Source organism: Mustela nigripes, chromosome 1, assembly GCF_022355385.1.
Source record: "Mustela nigripes isolate SB6536 chromosome 1, MUSNIG.SB6536, whole genome shotgun sequence".
NCBI classification, from domain to species: Eukaryota; Metazoa; Chordata; class Mammalia; order Carnivora; family Mustelidae; genus Mustela; species Mustela nigripes.
In genome coordinates, this window is record NC_081557.1 from 133,604,141 (window position 1) to 133,623,863 (window position 19,723).

The 19,723-nt window shown below is 36.0% G+C and overlaps 1 protein-coding gene across 1 annotated transcript in view; it reads right to left on the reverse strand.

Moving 5' to 3' along the window:
- Window positions 1-19,723, reverse strand: part of ANXA10 (annexin A10) — a 78,997-nt gene that overhangs the window by 30,188 nt on the left and 29,086 nt on the right. Inside the window, exons 4-6 of the mRNA XM_059411170.1 lie at window positions 9,333-9,446; window positions 1,677-1,767; window positions 576-655 (exon numbers count right to left, since the gene is read on the reverse strand). Of these exons, the coding sequence (XP_059267153.1) occupies window positions 576-655; window positions 1,677-1,767; window positions 9,333-9,446 (285 nt within the window). The remainder of the gene's footprint in view (window positions 1-575; window positions 656-1,676; window positions 1,768-9,332; window positions 9,447-19,723) is intronic.

The window sequence follows — 19,723 nt, forward strand, 5'->3', positions numbered from 1 at the left end:
AAAAGCAGGCTTCCTGCTGAGCAGGAAGCTCCATGTGGGGATCAATCCCTGGGATCATGATGTGAGCTGAAGGCAGACGCTTAACCAACTTAGTCACCCAGAACCCCGAATCTCTGTTTTTTTTTTTTTTTTTCTAAAATGCTTCTAAGAATGTTTATGTTACAGCATTTTGTAGTTCTCTCTTCCCACAGTACTAGGCCGTACTAAGATCTCAGGAGCTAGTATGCACCCTACCTTTTTAGTAGTTTTAAAAAATAGAATTCTAATTTTAATCTTTTAAAATAATTTAATCTTTTAACATCCTTATAATATATAATTATTTATGTATATTTCTGTAATCATCATCATCTTATATATAGTAGATTTTTTTAGAATAGAACTGGTGTATTATTCATATTCATTTGTTTCTGTATCCAAGGGAAGTTTCTATTACAGCGCTCTGTGTTTAGCTGGTATTTGGTAAATATTATTATATAGAATTTACTGTTAAACTGAAGTTTTCTGTCCTAGTTTTTGAAAATGAAACATATGTTTTCTTAGTAATGCAAAAAGACGTGAATTTTTGAATTTCGTACCTGGACCAGATTCATGAGTGTATCTCTGAAGTGTCCTGAGGTTTCTGAGTAAATGTCTTCTTGAAGGTTGCTGCTGTATTCTAGGAAAACAAACCAAAATGAAATAAAAAAACTTCCATGTTAAAGGTGAGATTTACTAAAGAACCACATATCAACATACTTTGGATAAGTTAATATTATTTCCCCAGTTGTGAGTGGGAAGCACAGGAAATACAAGCTATTGACATTCCTTTGTCACTTATTGCCTTCTACTCAGATGAAGTCAATCTCCTAAAGATTCCACCAAAGTCATGTGGACACCTAACAGTAACATAGGAAAAGTCTTTCTTAAAAAGCTATTATCTTTATTCCAAAATTGAAAAACAACACGGGGAGTCATTTCAAGTTTTCTAATTCTCAAAATTTGAAATTCTGCATTCTATTTCCATAGACTGCTACTCATCCCAGCACTTTTCCCAAGTGCTTTGTCTCCTTTTAATATTTTATATGAAGGTTCTTACTTCATTCCCTTTGGGAAATTCCCATTGTTCTTGTTCAAATGCAACAGGGCTAACTGTCTAGAATAGTTTCTTGACATTCAGTGAGAGGTAATACACACTCAAAGCCACATAAGGCTTTAAACTTTTTTGAAAATGAAGATAGTTAACTTTTCTACTTTTAAAATATGTAAAAATCAGATTTTAAGATACATCACAGTGACTATGAGATTTAAAGTGAAGTAGTTACCCATATATGTAGAATTTGCTGAGCAGTTATTGTCCATTGCTCTGTTTTTTCTATATACCTGGTCTCTCCTGGGTCAGAAATAAAATGCTCCTGAAGCTCGGTGCTACAAACTTGCCTGCATTAATATAAACACTCACCTCATAGAAACTTGCAATTACTTTCCTGGAAACTTTGCTTAACTTGATTGTCTAGAGAATCATTTCAGTTCTGATAACCTAATCATCAATTTAACTTACTGAGTTAATTGGTCTTGAGTGAGTGATATTTCAAACATAAAAGTGGCTTAGAAAAAAATTTAAAAACACATAAACTGAAATATTTTGTGTGTTATTTGAAAAAAAAAAGTTTATATGTGTGTAAAATATAGTTCCTTACGCAAACAGTAGGCTTCTCGCATTTGGAAAATTTCTCCATTTGTTCTTGAAGCTAAAATATCAATGAGACAATTTTCTTCAGTGCCTGCTCCCTGTAATACAGAGAAATGGAGAAATATAAAGACAGTTGTACTGGGAATAATAGTGCATCTTACATATAATAAGGATTTACAACATTTCTGGTATTCTGAGAGGCAACAGAAGAGAAAGAAAATGTGTTTGGGATAAAGATAGGCCCAGTTTAGTTCTGGCTCTGCTATTTATTAGTCACTTGAACCTCGGAAGATACTATTTCCTTTCTTTCTTTCTTTTTTTTAAGATTTTATTTATTTACTTGACATACAGAGATCACAAGTAGGCAGAGAGAGAGGGGGAAGCAGGATCCCTGCTCAGCAGAGGTGGAACTCTACCCAGGACCCTGAGATCATGACCTTAGCCGAAGGCAGAGGCTTAACCCACTGAGCCACCCAGGTGCCCTGATACTATTTTTCTAAAACTCTGTTCCTTCATTTAAAATAAAACAATATGGACATTTCTAAATAAAATGGTAAAAGATATTTGAACAAGACTCATGATGCTCATCTTTTTTTTTTTTTTTTTTTTTCCTGCTAGAATATCAGTCTTTGGAAAGCTGGAATTAGAATCAGGGTCTCCAAGTTTTCTGAAGACATTTCAGGGCCCGCTCCCTGCCTCTCCCTAAATGTGAATTTTTTTATATTAACATATAATGTATTATTTGCCCCAGGGGTACAGGTCTGTGAATTATCAGTCTTACAGATTTCATAGCACTCACTATAGCACATACCCTCCCCACTGTCCATAACCCAGACACCCTGTCCCTACCCCCCCATCCCCCAGCAACCCTCAGTTTGTTTCACGAGATTAAGAGTCTCTTATGGTTTGTCTCCCTCCCAACCCCATCTTGTTCCATTTTTTCTCTCCCTACCCCCCATGAACACCCACCCTGCTACTTAAATTCCTTGTATCAGAGAGATCATATGTTAATTGTCTCTCTCTTATTGACTCATTTCACTTAGCATAATACCCTCCATGTCATTGCAAATGGAAAGAATCCATTTTTTGATGGCTGCATAGTATTCCTGTGTGTGTGTGTGTGTGTGTGTGTGTGTGTGTATCTCACATCTTCTTTATGCATTCTTCTGTTAATGGACATCTAGGCTCTTTCAATAGTTTGGCTATTGTGGACATTGCTGCTATAAACATTGCGGTGCATGTGCCCCTTTGGATCACTATATTTGCATTTTTAGAGTAAATACCCGGTAGTGTGATTGCCGGGTGTAGAGAAGCTCTATATTCATCTTTTTGAGGAGCCTCCATACTGTTTTCCAGAGTGGCTGCCCCAGCTTGCATTCTCACCAACAGTGTAGGAGAGTTCTCCTTTCTCCACATTCTCACCAACATTTGCCCTTTCCTGACTTGTTAATTTTAGCTGTTCTGACTGGTGTGAAGTGGTATCTCACTATGCTTTTGATTTGCATTTCCCTGATGCTGAGTGATGTTGAGCACTTTTTCATGTGTTTGTTGGTCATCTGGATGTCTTTTTTGTAGAAATGTCTGTTCATGTCTTCTGCACATTTCGTGATTGGATTATTTGTTCTGTGGGTTTTGAGTTTGATAAGGTCTTTATAGATTTTGGATACTAGCCCTTTATCTGACGTGTCATTTGCAAATATCTTCTCCCATTCTGTCAGTTGTCTTTTGGTTCTGTTGACTGTTTCCTCTACTGTGCGAAAGCTTTTTGTCTTGATGAAATCCCAATAGTTCATTTTTGCCCTTGCTTTCCTTGTCTTTGGTGATGTTTCTAGGAAGAAGTTGCTGAGGCTGAGGTCGAAGAGGTTGCTACCTGTGTTCTCCTCAAGAAATTTGATGGATTCCTGTTTCATAAGGAGTTCTTTCATCCATTTTGAGTCTCTTTTTGTGTGGTGTAAGGAAATGGTCCAGTTTCATTCTTCGGCGTGTGGCTGTCCAATGTTCCCTACACCATTTGTTGAAGAGACTGTCTTTTTTACATTGGACATTCTTTCCTGCATCATCGAAGATTAGTTGACCATAGAACTGAGGGTCCATTTCTGGGTTCTCTATTCTGTTCCATTGATCTATGTGTCTGTTTTTGTACCATATACTGTTTTGATGATTGCAGCTTTGTAATAGAGGTTGAGGTGGAATTGTGACGCTGCCAACTTTTGTTTTCTTTTTCAATATTCCTCCGGCTATTCGGGGTCTTTTCTGGTTCCATATAAATTTTAGGATTACTTGTTCCATTTCTTTGAATAAAAATGATGGTATTTTGATAAAGATTGCATTAAATGTGTAGATTGTTTTAGGTAGCATAAATATTTTCACAATATTTGTTCTTCCAATCCAGGAGCATTTTTCCATTTCTTTGTGTCTTCCTCAATTTTTTTCATGAGTACTTTAGTTTTATGAGTACAGATTCTTTGCCTCTTTGGTTAAGTTTATGCCTAGGTATCTTATGGTTTTGGGAGCAATTGTAAACGGGATTGACTCCTTAATTTCTCTTTCTTCTGTCTTGCTGTTGGTGTATTGAAATAAAACTGATTTTTGTGCACGGATTTTATATCCTGACACTTCACTGAATTTCTGTATGAGTTCTAGTAGTTTTTGCATGGAGTCTTTTGGGTTTTCCACATAAAGTATCATATCATCTGCAAAGAGATGATATGATTTGGATGCCTTTTATTTATTTTGTTGTCTGATTGCTGAGGCTAGGACTTCTAGTACTATGTTGAATAGCAGTGGTAATAGTGGATAGCCCTGCCATGTTCCTGACCTTAGGGAAAAGCTCTCAGTTTTTCCACTGAGAATGATATTCGTTGTGGGTTTTTCATAGATGGCTTTGATGATATTGAGGTATGTGCCCTCTATCCCTACACTTTGAAGAGTTTTGATCAAGAAAGGATGTTATACTTTGTCAAATGCTTTTTCTGCATCTATTGAGAGTATCATATTGTTCTTGTTTTTCTTTTATTAATGTATTGCATCACATTGATTAATTTGCAGATGTTGAACCAACCTTGCAGCCCAGGAATAAATCCCACTAGGTCGTGGTGAATAATCCTTTTAATGTACTGTTGGATGTTATTGGCTAGTATTTTGGTGATAATTTTTGCATCCATGTTCAACAGGGATATTGGTCTGTAATTCTCCTTTTATTAAATTTTTTATTTTTTATAAACATATATTTTTATCCCCAAAGGTACAGGTAATTCTCCTTTTTGATGGGGTTCTTTGTCTGGTTTTAGGATCAAGGTAATGCTGGCCTCATAAAATCAGTTTGGAAGTTTACCTTCCATTTCTATTTTTTGGAACAGTTTCAGGAGAATAGGAATTAATTCTTCTTTAAATGTTTGGTAGAATTCCCCTGGGAAGCCATCTGGCCCTGGGCTCATGTTTGTTGGGAGATTTTTGATGACTGGTTCCATTTCCTTACTGGTTATGGGTCTGTTCAGGTTTTCTATTTCTTTCTGGTTCAGTTTTGGTAGTTTATACCTCTCTAGGAATGAATCCATTTCTTCCAGATTGTCAAATTTGCTGGTGTATAGTTGCTCATTATATGTTCTTATAATTGTTTGTTTTTCTTTGTTGTTGCTTGTGATTTCTTCTCTTTAACTCATGACTTTATTAATTTGGGTCCTTTCTTTTTTCTTTTTTATAAGCCTGGCCAAAGGTTTGTCAATCTTTCAAAGGACCAGCTCCTAGTTTTGTTGATTTGTTTTACTGTTCTTTTGGTTTCTCTTTCATTGATTTCTGCTCTGATCTTTATTATTTCTCTTCTCCTGCTGGCTAAGGCTTTCTTTGCTGTTCTTTCTCCAGCTCCTTTAGGTGTAGGGTTAGGTTGTGTACTTGAGACCTTTCTTGTTTCTTGAGAAAGGACTGTATTCCAATGTACATTCCTCTCAGGACCACATTTGCTGTGTCCCAAAGATTTTTGAACACTTGTGTTTTCATGTTCATTTGTTTCCATGTATTTTTCAGTTCTTCTTTAATGTCCTGGTTGACCCAATCATTATTTAGTAGGATGCTCTTTAGCTTCCATGTATTTGAGTTCTTTCCAACTTTCTTCTTGTGATTGAGTTCTAGCTTCAGAGCATTGTGGTCTGAAAATATGCAGGGAATGATCCCAATCTTTTGGTACTGGTTGAGACCTGATTTGTGACCCAGGATGTGATCTATTCTGAAGAATGTTCCATGTGCAATAGAAAAGAATGTGTATTCTGTTATTTTTGGGGATGGAATGTTCTAAATATATCTCTAATGTCTATCTGGTCCACTGTGTCATTTAAAGCCTTTATTTCCTTGTTGATCTTTTGTTTAGAAGATCTGTCCATTTTGGTGAGGGGAGTGTTAATAATAAATAATAATATATATAATAAATAATAAAGTTATTATTGTATTATTGTTGATGTGTTCCTTTGTTTTTATTATGAATTGGTTTATGTAATTGACACTTCTCTCTTGAATTCTCCCCTAATGATCCAGTAGTTATTTATCTCTCTTTTTCTCAGCTTCTTTATTCTCCATCATTTGGTCTTCTATATCATTAATTCTCTCTTATGGCTCATTTATTCTAGCAGTTAGAGCCTCCATTTTTGATTACACCTCTGTAATAGCCTTTTTGATTTTGACTCAGTTAGTTCTTTTACTTCTCCAGAAAGGGATTCTCTAGTATCTTCTATGCTTTTTTCAAGTCCAGCTAGTACCTTGATAATTGTCATTCTGAACTCTAGTTCTGACATGTTACTAATGTCTGTATTGATTAGGTCCCTAACCATCAGTATTGCCTTTTATTTATTTATTTTTTTTTTGTGGTGAGTTTCTCCACCTTGTCATTTTATTTAGATAAGAATAGATGAATGAAAGAACAAAACACTAAAAGGGTAGCATTGACCCCAGAAAAATATACACTAACCAACTTGGAAGAGACCAAAAGCTGGGGGGAGAGAGAGGGGAGAAAAAAATATATATTAGATTGGTGAATAAAACAGAGCCACACACTTGATTTTGGTTGTATTTTGGTCTGTTAGAAGAAACTACCTCCCAAAATTTTAAAGAAAGACAAACTTATATATATACAAAAATAAGGGTAAACATGATGGGAAGGAACACAACTGTAAAGATGAAAATTAAAAAAGATTCTAAAAAAGGAATTGATAAGAAGTTTATTGAAAAAAGAAAATTAAAAAAAAAAAAGAATGTGATCAGACTGGAGACTAGAACAAAGTCATGCACTATATTTTCATCTATTAGAAGAAATTTTATCCCAAAACTGTAAAGGAAAAAAAAACCTATATGTATACAAAAAATAAAATGCAATAAAATACAAAAAAATAAAATACAATAAAGGGATAAAATATGACTATAAGAATGAGAATTTTAAAATATTTTTATAAAAAAGTATTGATAAGATAAAATAGTTTAAAAACATTAAAATAGGAAAGAGGAAAAAATTTAAAAAATAGAATAAGAAAACAATAAAATTAAAAACAATTAACTTTGAAAGACTAAAGGATCATGGGAAAAAAGTCATGAATTCTATTTGTTACTTTCCCCTAGTTCTGGAGTTCTACAGTTATCATTGATTAGTGAACTTGGTCTTGGATGGATGCTTTTGTTGATCTTCTGGGGGAGGGGCCAGTTGCAGTGATTCTCAAATGTCTTTGCTTGAGGCGGAATTACACCGACCTTTCTAGGGGTCAGGCTAAGAAATCTGCTCTGTTTTGCTCTTGGTAGCTTTTGTTCCCTCAACATTTTCTGTATGGGAATGAAGATGGCGGCTTCCCAATCTCTGGTCCCATAGGAGTCAAGAGCACAGGGCACCACTCCTCAGTACACCCTCAGAGAAAAACAGTCAATCCCTCCCGTCTCCCTCATCTCCAGCTACACTCTGAGTCCACCCAGCTTGTGACTGTTTCTGTCTCTGGTACACGGCCCACTTTGGAGTCTCCAAACCCAGCAGATTCCTGCAATGCACTCCCACACCACTCCTCTCAGAGGAGGGATGTGAGTCTCCCTGGATCTGCTACTTATTGTGTCCCTTCCCAAAAAGCAGTGGCCTGACTGTGCCTTGGATCATGGTTTAGGGTAACAACGAGCTGAGAACCCACAGTTCAGCTCTCTCTCTGTAGCCGGCTTCCCCATTCCCATACATGGGAGCTCTGCCATACTCCGACACTCCTGATCTTTTTGTGACCCTGCAGATCCTGAGAACACGCTGTCTCCATGAGGTCTCCACCTCCCTCTTAGCCTCTGGAGCAACGTCTCTCAGTGGAGTGGACTTCTACTGTGCTCTCCCTTGCCGGGATCTGGCCCCTCCTCCCACAGCCTATCTTCCCAAATGTTGCCTCAGATTCACTTCACATTTCCTACCTTCCAGAAAGTGGTCAATTTTCTGTTCCTAGAATTGCTTCTCTTCATCTCTCTTCTGTTGAGTTTGTAGGTGTTCAGAATCATTTGATATCTATCTAGCTGAATTCCTGGGACCTGATGATATTTAGGCCTCCTTCTCCTCCACTATCTTGCTCCTCCTCTAAATGTGGATTTTTGTACCATTTGTCTAAGCATTGGATTGGGTACTTTCTACAGTCTCTTATATCTATTATGCATCCATTATTTTGCTTTAGTAATTAAAAAGACAACACATCTTCCAGAAAGTTTCATAAATCCTTACCATTCCATGTAATACTGATAAAATACAATAGTTTATCTAAACCATAACCTAAGACTTCCTTCTTATAGTTTGTAGTCACATCATTTTGCAAGAGGTAGGAACTGCCATATACAACTTAGAAAGAAGCAATTGGTTGAAATGTATATGAATTATATACAATGACTATTCTCATCTGCAAACATGATGGCTAAAATCCAGGTTCCCTTAATTTGTTCCCCTTTCCTCTTTTCTGTCACACATTGTTCACAGATTGAGTAATCTGGTCATTGGCAGGCATTGTGTTGGAATGATTGCACCAGTTCTGCAGGTGCTTAATATCGGCATTTGCAAAGATGTAAAAAGTCTTTTGTACCCCATCCCTAGCCAACAAAGTCTCTAACAAATCTGTAGTCAATTTATTTCATAGAAATGACTTTTCTGTAAGGAAGAATTAAATTCTTTAGAAGTAAAATTTTTATACATTTGAGCAATAGTTTTTGTAAAGGAGTAACTTAAGGTCACAATAATAAGCAAAGATAACATCTATATTTTGTCTCTGACTCAGTATCCTATTTTTACTCAGTGAGTACAGTTTTTACAAATAATTTAAAGAGGTTCACATGATTTAGAACATTTTTGCTTACTATATGAGTATATTCCAGGGAGACATGAATATGAATAGCCCTGGAAACTTATTCAGGTTTTTCTTTTGGTAGTTTGGCATTGAGCTGGGTCAGTGGATTTGAGTTTGTACAGCGACAGAACAGGCTGATCCCAGCTACTAAGGTGCAGAGGTCCCTCTTCCTAACATGGTCACTTCTCCTGAGTGCAGCATTTTCATTGTTTAATTTTTGCTCAGATATTCCCTCCCCTACCCCTGATCACACAGTAACATCACAGGACAGTTCCCTTTCTACTGAAATACTGCCTTGTACTTATTACAGGTATATTTTTGTGTTAGACCACTACCTTCATGGCATGCCAGAGTTCATGAGCATCATAGGATGGTGGTGGGTACATGAGGCCAACCATGACGTCTTTGAAGTGATCTGAAAGCTTCTCCTTCAGGTCACCAATTAGGTCCTATGAATGGAAAAGTAAATACTTTTATTACATTAGTTACCAATTTTACAGGAGAAATGGGATAGTTACAGAAAGTTTTTTACTAGGATGTTCTTTTCTATGTCATTTCATGTAGTAAAAAGCCAGGTTTTGATGCACATATATGCACATACATGGATTATAGGAATGATGGACTTGAAAATGATAAATGTAATCACATCTCTGCATGAGAGGTCATCTACATGGACATTCTAGTCATGTAAAAATAAAATGATCTTGGGCGCCTGGGTGGCTCAGTTGTTTGGGCGACTGCTTTCGGCTCAGGTCCTGATCCTGGAGTTGCCGGATCGAGTCCCGCATTGGGCTCCCAGCTCCATGGGGAGTCTGCTTCTCTCTCTGACATTCTCCTCGCTCATGCTCTCTCTCACTGTCTCTCTCTCAAATAAATAAATTAAAAAAAATAAACTATTTAAAATAAATAAATAAATAAAATATTTTATTAAAAAAATATAAAATGATCTTCTTTTCCTAATCCCTACACTTCTACAACTTCTCTGTTGATCCATTATGAAAATAAGTAAAAATTGTAACCTAAAAACATTGTTGTTGGGAATTCTTAGTTTTCTTGTGTGGAATTAATGAAATATTAAACCTTAAATAAAATATGCATTTTATTTTATCATTGCAGCAGGGTCTTTTAGCAGGAGTTTCTGGTTATCCTATTGCCAAAAGCTTGTATAAATGAGTTGAGTAATCTAAGAACTTTCATCAAATAGCCACATTAATATGTATATTTTATAAATATTAAAAATTAAACAGTTAAGGAAAAGAAGAAGCATGCTAAATGTTTGTTCTTGGAATACATATTACAGATGATCATTTTAATTTTGACTTTTATTTTACCAGTGTAGAATGGATATTTTAAAAACATACATGTTAGGGGTTCCTGGGTGGTTCAGTAGTTAAGCATCTGCCTTTGGCTCAAATCATAATCCAGGTATCCTGGGATGGAGCCTGGGATGGAGCTCCAAGTCAGGCTCCTTGCTCAGTGGGAGATCTACTTCTCTCTCTCCCTCCACTCTTCTTCTCCTTCTGCCCCTCTCCCTGCTCGTGCTCTCTCTATCTCAAATAAATAAATAAAATCTTAAATATATATATATATATATATATATATATATATGTTAGATGTATTTTTTGTAAGGTTACAAAAGCATCTAAAAGATGTCTAAAACTGAGCATTTTTTGCTAAAACATATAGTATATTAAATTTTACTTTAAAAATACAATATTTTAGTTCTGAGGTGATTCAATGATAGAATTCAAGTGAAAGATGCCAATGAGGCACAAGTTTTATTAGGACAAAAATGAAATAGTCATAATTTTTATTTTATTTAGTATAATCTGACAATACCATTCCTATATTGTGGATTTTCTTTTTAGCAAATAAAAGCACTTATCTAATAAGGTGATAACTGGTAATACAGAGAATCTGTTGAATGTTTGCTAAGGTCAGTGTACTCATTAAATGAGCAATTAATAATGTCTAGAGTTGTGTGTGCTTGGAGTATATACAAGAAGCATAAGATACTCTCTTCCACAGAATTTACATTGTATTTAATTCTAATTTTTGTACCATTTGTCTAAGCATTGGATTGGGTACTTTCTACAGTCTCTTATATCTAATAAGATATAAGAAATAATATTTCTAATTTCTTTACCAGATGGTTGTTAAGGTAATATGAGCCAGGCACTCTTCTAGGTACTCGGGTTGATATCAATGAATAAAACATATATATGTGTTTTTAAAAACACATATATATGTTTTTATGTTATATATACACATATAAATATATTAGCTTGTGAAACATATTCTCATGCAGGAGTCCAAAAATTTTTTTTGAGTGAAAGATCGCAGTTTTTCAATACTGTTTGATTTAATACTGTTTCCAACACATAGTGGAAGGTGCTGGAGAAAAGCAACAGAATCTCTGGGTTTTGTTTTGTTTTGTTTTTTTAAGGTTTTAATTTATTTATTTGACAGAGAGAGAGAGATCACAAGTAGGCAGAGAGAGAGGCAGAGAGAGAGAGGAAGGGAAGCAGGCTCCCTGCCTAGCAGAGAGCCCGATGTGGCACTCGATCCCAGGACCCTGGGATCATGACCTGAGCCAAAGGCAGAAGCTTTAACCCACTGAACCCCCCAGGTGCCCCAAGAGTCTCTGTTTTTAAGGACATTCACATTTCACAAACTCAGAGATAACAAATAAAAAGTGAGCTGAAACACTTTCTAGGGCTTTCAATATAATTTTTCACAGCATAAGATCCAAAAGCAGTAGTACAAAATAGAAGAATTAAGATAAAAGATCAGAATGAATTTATAGGATTAGGGAACCAGGTCACTTTTAGACCAGAAAAGACGAGTAGCACCGTGATAGGAGATGGAGAAGCCATTTGTATGGTTAATGCTATATGTCAACCTGTCTGGGTCACAGTACCCAGATATTAATTAGATCACACTTGATTCTAGACGTTTCTGTGACAGTTATTTTGTAGACAAGATTAACATTTCAATCAGTAGACTTTGAGTAAAGCATTATCCTTCAAAATATGGGTGGCTGTCATCTAGCCTGTTAACAGCTTTAATAGAAAAAAGCTAACCTCCCCTGAAGAAGAGAGAATTCTGCCAACAGACCACCTTTGGAATTGAACTGTAGTTCCTCCCCCCAGCTTGCAGGCCTATCTGTAGAGTTTGAGCTTGCCAGTCACCGGGACCACGTGAGCTAATTCCTTAAAATCTCTCTCTCTACTTAGAGATAGGTCATGTTGCCCTCCTTGAACTGCTTGCCATTGCTCTTACAAGAAATTTTGAGCTCCTTATTATATCCTTGCTATAAGGTCCTTCATGATTTGAATAGGGAGAAAGAGAGGGGGACAGAGGGGTTAAGGGAGAGAGACAGATTTTTTTTTCCCTTTTATTTGATACGTAGGAGGAGTAGGTGTGGGTCTAGACGGCAGGGCTGGGCCAGGATGGGCTGCGATGTGCTGAGCCTCAAAGGAGGCTCAGAGCCCAGCTGAACGGGCCTGAGGGAGCCTCATCTCGCGGGATCTTGGCGCTCCTTCACAGGTGCCCAGCGCCTGCCCAGGATTCCTGGGACGAGAAACAGCTGCGTGCGGCAGGTGCCAGAAACCCCCTTCCCAGGCTTGTCCATAAGGAGTCTGGCTCCTGCCACCTAGCAAGCAGATGTGCCAATGTATGCATATTATGTTAGTTGTGTTTTTCTGGAGAACCCTGACTGATCCACATTCGTAAAGTTAAGTGAGTCAGTAAAAGAGAAGTGGGCAGCTGAGGGTAATCCTTGTGTCTGAATATGTGTGTTTTCATATGCGGTGTGAATAAGTCAATCTGAAGGGACTGAAAGATCCACTTGAAGAGAAGATGAGTATTAAATAAGATTTATAGCACAGAATTATGTGATGATTGGATCTTTGCTCCTGTGGGAGCTCAGGAAGCAGGGCAGCTTTTGGTGACAAAGGAACTCTAAGCCTATGTTCCTTTAATTCACCAAGTTATTATGCTCTTAAAATGATGATTTTTAAAAAAAGATTTTATTTATTTACTTGAGAGAGGGGGAGAGAGAACACGTGAGCAGGGAGAGGAGCAAAAGGAGGGGGAGAAGCAGGCTCCCCATAGAGCGGGGACCCCAGTGTGGGGTTCCATCACAAGACCCTGATCATGACCTAAGGTGAAGGCAGATGGCTAACTGACTGAGCTGCATTAGCACCCCCAAAATAATGATTTTTTTCTCAATATGTATTATCAAGAGAGAAGAATCTTAATATTAGCTATTTTAACTTAAATTTCTAATTAAATTAAAAATTTTAAATGTCATATCTTTTATGTAAAAATAAAAACAAATGTGCCCTTGGAATAATTTCCACAAATAATTTCCCATTATTTAGTTGTTTTAACCCACTGAGCCACCCAGGCGCCTTTTTTTTTTTTTAAAGATTTTATTTATTTATATTTGACAGAGAGAAATCACAAGTAGATGGAGAGGCAGGCAGAGAGAGAGAGAGGGAAGCAGGCTCCCTGCTGAGCAGAGAGCCCAATGCGGGACTCGATCCCATGACCCTGAGATCATGACCTGAGCCGAAGGCAGCGGCTTAACCCTATTTAGTTGTTTTAAACATCTAGGATACAATACTTACTTCTTTTCTTAATGGTCTCTCCCAGATAAAATTTTACAAAATATAGTTTTTTATTTATTTATTTTTTTAAATTTTTTTTTAAATCACATATTCATGTTGGGAATCTGCCAAAGTTTGCAATAAATCTAATAACTATCTTTTATTTAAAAATTACGAAATAATTTTAATTTCCTTTACTCTTCTCCATCTCTAAGTCAGTTGTATTTTGCATAGGTGTTTTGAGGGTCAAGTCAAGTATGTGTGGTACTTGGCTCTGGAACTCAAACTTCAGCTTTGTCCTTAGGATTCTGCTTTCTGTCCTAGGCATGGAAATAGAGGACTGCCCACTTATGCTGTCCCGACTGGGTTTTCTTTGCTTTCTCAATCCTCTCTGCCCCTTCACTCTTTCCCATGTCCAGCTGTAGCTCCTTCCCAGTAGCCAGGTCCTTACATATTTGGAATAACACATGATTGAGAGGTTTCCTTCAGTATGGCTTGTAATGTACCTCTTTGTGAATTTGTTCTTTCACTACAACACAATTAATTTCAAAACTAATGATAAGAATATATCTGGACAATCTCAAATATTTGAAAGTTAAAAATGTATTTCTGCATGGTCTAATGATAAAATAATAAATCACAAGGAAATTAGGAAATACTTTCAATTTACTGAAGGTGAAAATACATGTTACAATTGTGGGATGCAGTGAAGATAGTTTTTGAAGATAAAGTTTTAGCTTTAAATATTTATAAGAGGGACGCCTGGGTGGCTCAGTGGGTTAAGCCTCTGCCTTCGGCTCAGGTCATGATCTCAGGGTCCTGGGATCGAGTCCCACATCGGGCTCTCTGCTCGGTGGGAAGCCTGCTTCTCCCCCTTTCTCTCTGCCTGCCTCTCTGCCTACTTGTGATCTCTGTCAAATAAATAAATAAACGTTTTAAAATAAATAAATATTTATAAGAAAAACATATGAAATAAATGACCTAAGTTTCCATATCAAAAAACTAGAAAGTAAATTAAATTCAGAATAAGAAGGAAGAAAAGAGGATCAGAAACCAATAAAATAGAACATTGATAAATGCTAGAAACTGTCAATAAAGGAAAAGTCTGGTTCCCTAAAAAGATCAGTAATGTTAATAAAATTCTAATTAGATTGATTAAGAAAAAAAGAAAGAAAATACAAAATATCAATATTGGGAATGTAAGAGTGGTGTGTAAAAATACTACAGACATTAAAACAAAAAAAAATGCCACGAATACATTAATGTCACTAAATTTAAAAAATTTAGTTAAAATGGGCCAATTTCTTGAAAGATACAAATTATCAAAGAAAGCTCAAGCAGAATTTTACACTCAATTTGAATTTCCTTATATTAATTAAAGAAGTTGAATTCATAATTAACCCCACATTGCCTATCTCTAGACCCCAGTGGAATCACTGATAAAATCCATCAAACATTTAAGGTAGAAATAAAATCAGCTCTATACAAAATCTTATAGGAAACTGTAGATGAAAGATGACTTCTCAATCTATTTTATGTGGCCAATATTGCCCTAACAACAAAATTTTTAAAAACTGCACATGCAAAGAAAATTTCATATTGATATTCCTTATGAACAAAGATTAAAAAAAAGTGTGTCCAATATTCATAAATCAAAGCCATCAATATAAAAAATATGTCAAGGAATGACTTGTAATGACCAGGAATGCAAAGTCAATTTACAGTAGAAAATCAGTCAGTACAATTCCTCATTTTAGCAGTAAAGGAGAAAAGCTGCATGATATCGATAGATATAGCAAAAGCATTTGAAAAAGATTAATAATAAACATAGTAAAAACGCTTAGGAAAGAAGGAACAGAAGGAATCTCCTTCACGCTGATGCACGCTGATGGAGGGCATTTATAAAAACTTTACAGATGAGATGATACCTAGTAGTGATAGTGAATACTCCTGCCCTAAGATTGGGAACAAGGCAAAGACTTGCTCTTACTATTTGTATTTAATGTTGTGTGAGAGGTATGCACCCAAAAGAAAAGCTAAAACTGTAAACCTAGTAGAAGAAAGCATAGGAACAAATCTTTGAGTCTTGATGTGGCAAAGAATTCTTGGATAGTACATGAAAGTAACAATACGTAAATGAAAAAAATGATAAATTTGACTTTATCAAAATAAAAACTTCAGTTCTTCTAAGGAAACTGCAGGTGTCATTTCACACGTCTGACAAAAGACTTGTGCCCAGAAGGTATAAAAATTTCTTAAAACTCAATAATAAGAAAACAACCTGATAAAAATATGGACAAGGGATTTGAACTGACAGTTAATCTGAGAAAATAAGCCAGTGGGAAATAAGCCCACTAAATGATGCTTAACATTTGTCATTAGAGTAATAGGAATTAAAGCCACAATGAGATAACACCACATTTTCTTTAGCATGGCTAAAATTACAAAGACTGATAATATCAGGTATTGGCAAGGATATGGATGGTTTGGAACTGTCATATTTGTGAAAACAAAGTTACTTTACTGTATTTATGTGCTGTACTAGTTAATACCCAGTTTCAGATTATCATATAATTTAGTAGTTTTTAGCATTTTTTTCCACACTAGAATTATACACCCATCATAACATTGGTGCCATAAAGCAATGATTATTTAATTGGGCTGGGGCTGGAGGCCCATATGAGAATCTTAGGTGAGAGGAAGAGTTTGTAAAGTTATTCAGGTGAGTAATATAATATCCTGTTTGGAGGTAGGGTGCTTATTCTTTCATTCCAACTGAATATTACTGAGATGGAGAAAAACATTTAAGCGGAAGAGAGTGATGATAATATTATCCACTAAGATTTAATGTTCAGTATCTGTTATACAGGATTCTGTGTATTAGAATAACTTTACAACATGAAATTATAAACATCCCATGATATAGGTGAGAAAATTGTGGCTCATAGAGCCTAAGTAGCAAATTCCATGTAACTAAACAAGTTCAGTGATGGAGCCAGGATTCTGGCCTTCTGGTCTCTTTTTCCTGTTATGGCCATAAAAAGCCACTAGTGATTTATCAGCAAGGTGATGAACATAACATATAGGTGGTGAATGTGTATTTATGAACTTTTAAATCTAGTGGCAGGGGATCAAAGTTTTAAATGCAGACAGACCAACGTAATATACTTTTATTGTGAGAAGATAATGGTAGCTGGCAGTGGATAGAAAAGTAGAAACATTAGAATTATAATTTCTTATGAGCTTTCCTTTAACTCTAAGTGAAGCTGATTATTTCTTTGCCATCATTGCTCTGTCTTTGCATTTATTGTACTAGATTTTCATGACTATATTATATGCATTTTCCCCCCCAAAGTCTATCAGGACAGAGATTTTCACATAGATTTTACTAAATTGATCATCAATCTGTAGCACAGTGCTGAGTATAGAATGTACAAAGTATGTAGTATATACAATGTATAAATGAATATATAAACAAGTGCAAGAATAAATCAGTGAGTATTCATTCATTTAGAGAAAAACCCTATTTTACTGATTTTATGTAAAGGATAAAGTCAGTGTTAAAGCGGACAATCACCTGAGCATTGCAAGTCGTTTACTTATCGTTAGTTACATATTTGTAATGACCATTCCTCTCCAGTGTTTATAACGACATCTTCAATTACTCTGCGTATTATGCCATCCTATGTATTGGAATACTGAACCCGGATCTATGTATTCCTCTGCAGACTGAGATGAGTGGTACCACTAGATGGCGCTGGTATAATATCTTTGTTTTGTAACTCAAGTGTGTGTGCGCGCACGCGCTTACACACACACAACACACAACTGGCTGTGGTAAACCGATTTTATAAAAGATGTCAATAAAATTATGGTCATTTTTGTGAAAGAAGCAGTATCAGATATCAGCTAATGCCATTAGAGTGTACAGATTCTGGAGGTAAAGTATTTAGGTTTGAATCCAGGCTGTGTAAAAGAGCAGCTGTGAGATTGCAAGCAGGTTACTTAACCTCTTTGTGTCTCCTTTCCTAATGTGAACATAAGAGCATCTACTTCATGGTTTGATCTAAGTGTAAAAATATTTAACTCCGGTGAAATTCTTAAAATACTTTCTGGCACATATTAGGTACTCAAAAATGTGTTTTTATTTTCTTCAAAAACTACTAATTTGTGGCGTATAAAAATGGTGGATACTGGACTGTCTCCCTCTCTCTCCTCTCTTTCTATCTCTCTCCTTTCACATCAGAATTTTGTCTATTATATTGTATTTCTCACAACTTTTATATTATCCAATTGTCAGTAAATTCTGTTCTAACTTGAAATATATCCAGAAAACTGAGGATTTCTTACCACTTTCACTGCTACAACCCTCATCCAGGCCACCATCATCACTCCCCTGTGTTAACGTAATAGCCTCCAAAGAGTTTCCTTTCTGTCTTTGTACCTTACAGCCTCCCTTCAACACACCCTGACAGTGTGATCCTGTAAGAATACAAATCAGATCAGTCACTCCTCTGCTCAAAGTGTCCTTTCCCGCTCTACACTCCAAGATAAAATACAACTGCTTTCATGTAGTTGATCTCAGATTAAGCAAACGTGCCAGCTATTCCGTGCAAATACCAGTGTCTGTACAGTGACTCACATGGTACATAATATGTTCTTGGGCACTTCTCTGCCCTCATCTCCTACTCACCTTCTCCATGCCCCTGATTCCTCTACTCCACCTACAGACGGCTTCTTACAGATCCTGGAAAAGCAGACCTATTTCCACCTCGCGGCCTTTGTTTTTGCCTTTCACTCTTCCTTGAGTGTTCTTTCTCTAGATATTCACATGGATCACCCCTCCCTGCCTTAATAAAGCTTGCTTTTGTCACACCCTTTGAAATTATACCTGGTTCCCTAGTACTAGCTCTATTTTCACCAGGCTTTATTTTTTTTTTTTTTTCCATAGCGCTACTTACTTTCTAACATGACACATTTTACTAATTTTTTTTTTTTTTTAAATCTGTCTTGCAAAGGTAGGATGTAAGCTCCATTATAGCAGGTCTGTTTTATTCATGGCTATTTCACTAGCCCATAGGACTTTACTTGCTGCATAGTAAGCACTTACAAAATTGGTATACAATAAATAAATGAATGAAGACTACTTATAATTCAACAATTATTGTTTGGAGTCATTCTTGGCTATTCAAAGATGAAAAAAGGAAGGTCCCTATCCTCAAGCAGTTTTATTTAGTGGAGGGGCCAGAAAGCACAGGAATTACAATTACCTTGCAATGCAAAATGTGCTAAGAGTTATCTAGCGGAAGTAGTGTGATATTATCAGCACATCTGGAAGGAGATAGTACTTTCTGTGGGGAAGATAAATATTGAGTAATATGTTTAAATAGCTAAACTCTGCATGTTCAAAGAGGAGCCTTCAAATGGGTGCTCTAATTAAAACCTTAAATTTTCACTTGGAGTTATATAAATAACTTTGTGGATGGAACCTTTGGAGTGTTACTTTCCCCAGCCTGACTGCCTCTGCTTTCTTGTTTGCCAAAGATTTGCCCTAAAGGGACTCTGTGGGAATCACAGCTTGGCCCTGCATTAAGCTAGTGAGTACTTTCTTTTCAAATTGAGCTGTTCTATGCTGCTGATGAAACTGTAGATTACCCATGGTGCAGCTCTTCTGACCACTCCATTTAAACTAAAAGTAAAATGGTAGTTTCTTCTTCCTTATTCCTCTTACCTTTATATAATTATATGTAATCAGGGGCAGGAAGTAGACATATGACTGATATTTTGCTTTTCTGAATATGCTCAGGGGAACATTTTTATATGCTTTTAAACTTATATGCCTTTTTCTATTATCATAAAAAATAATACTTGCTCTTTAAACACTCAGTAATGTAGGCCCATATAAAGTGTGCCTTAGAATTTCTCTTAATTCTGCCTACCCTAATATTCATTGTATAAATACTCACATGATTTTATATTCTATCATAAAAACACTTATGTAAGCTGCATTGTCATCACAGTGGTAAGTGAATATTCTTTTGAATAGCTCCATTTTATAGATGTTTTCGCAGTTTACTTAATGATTCAATTTTCAGTGGAAATTTGAGCTAATT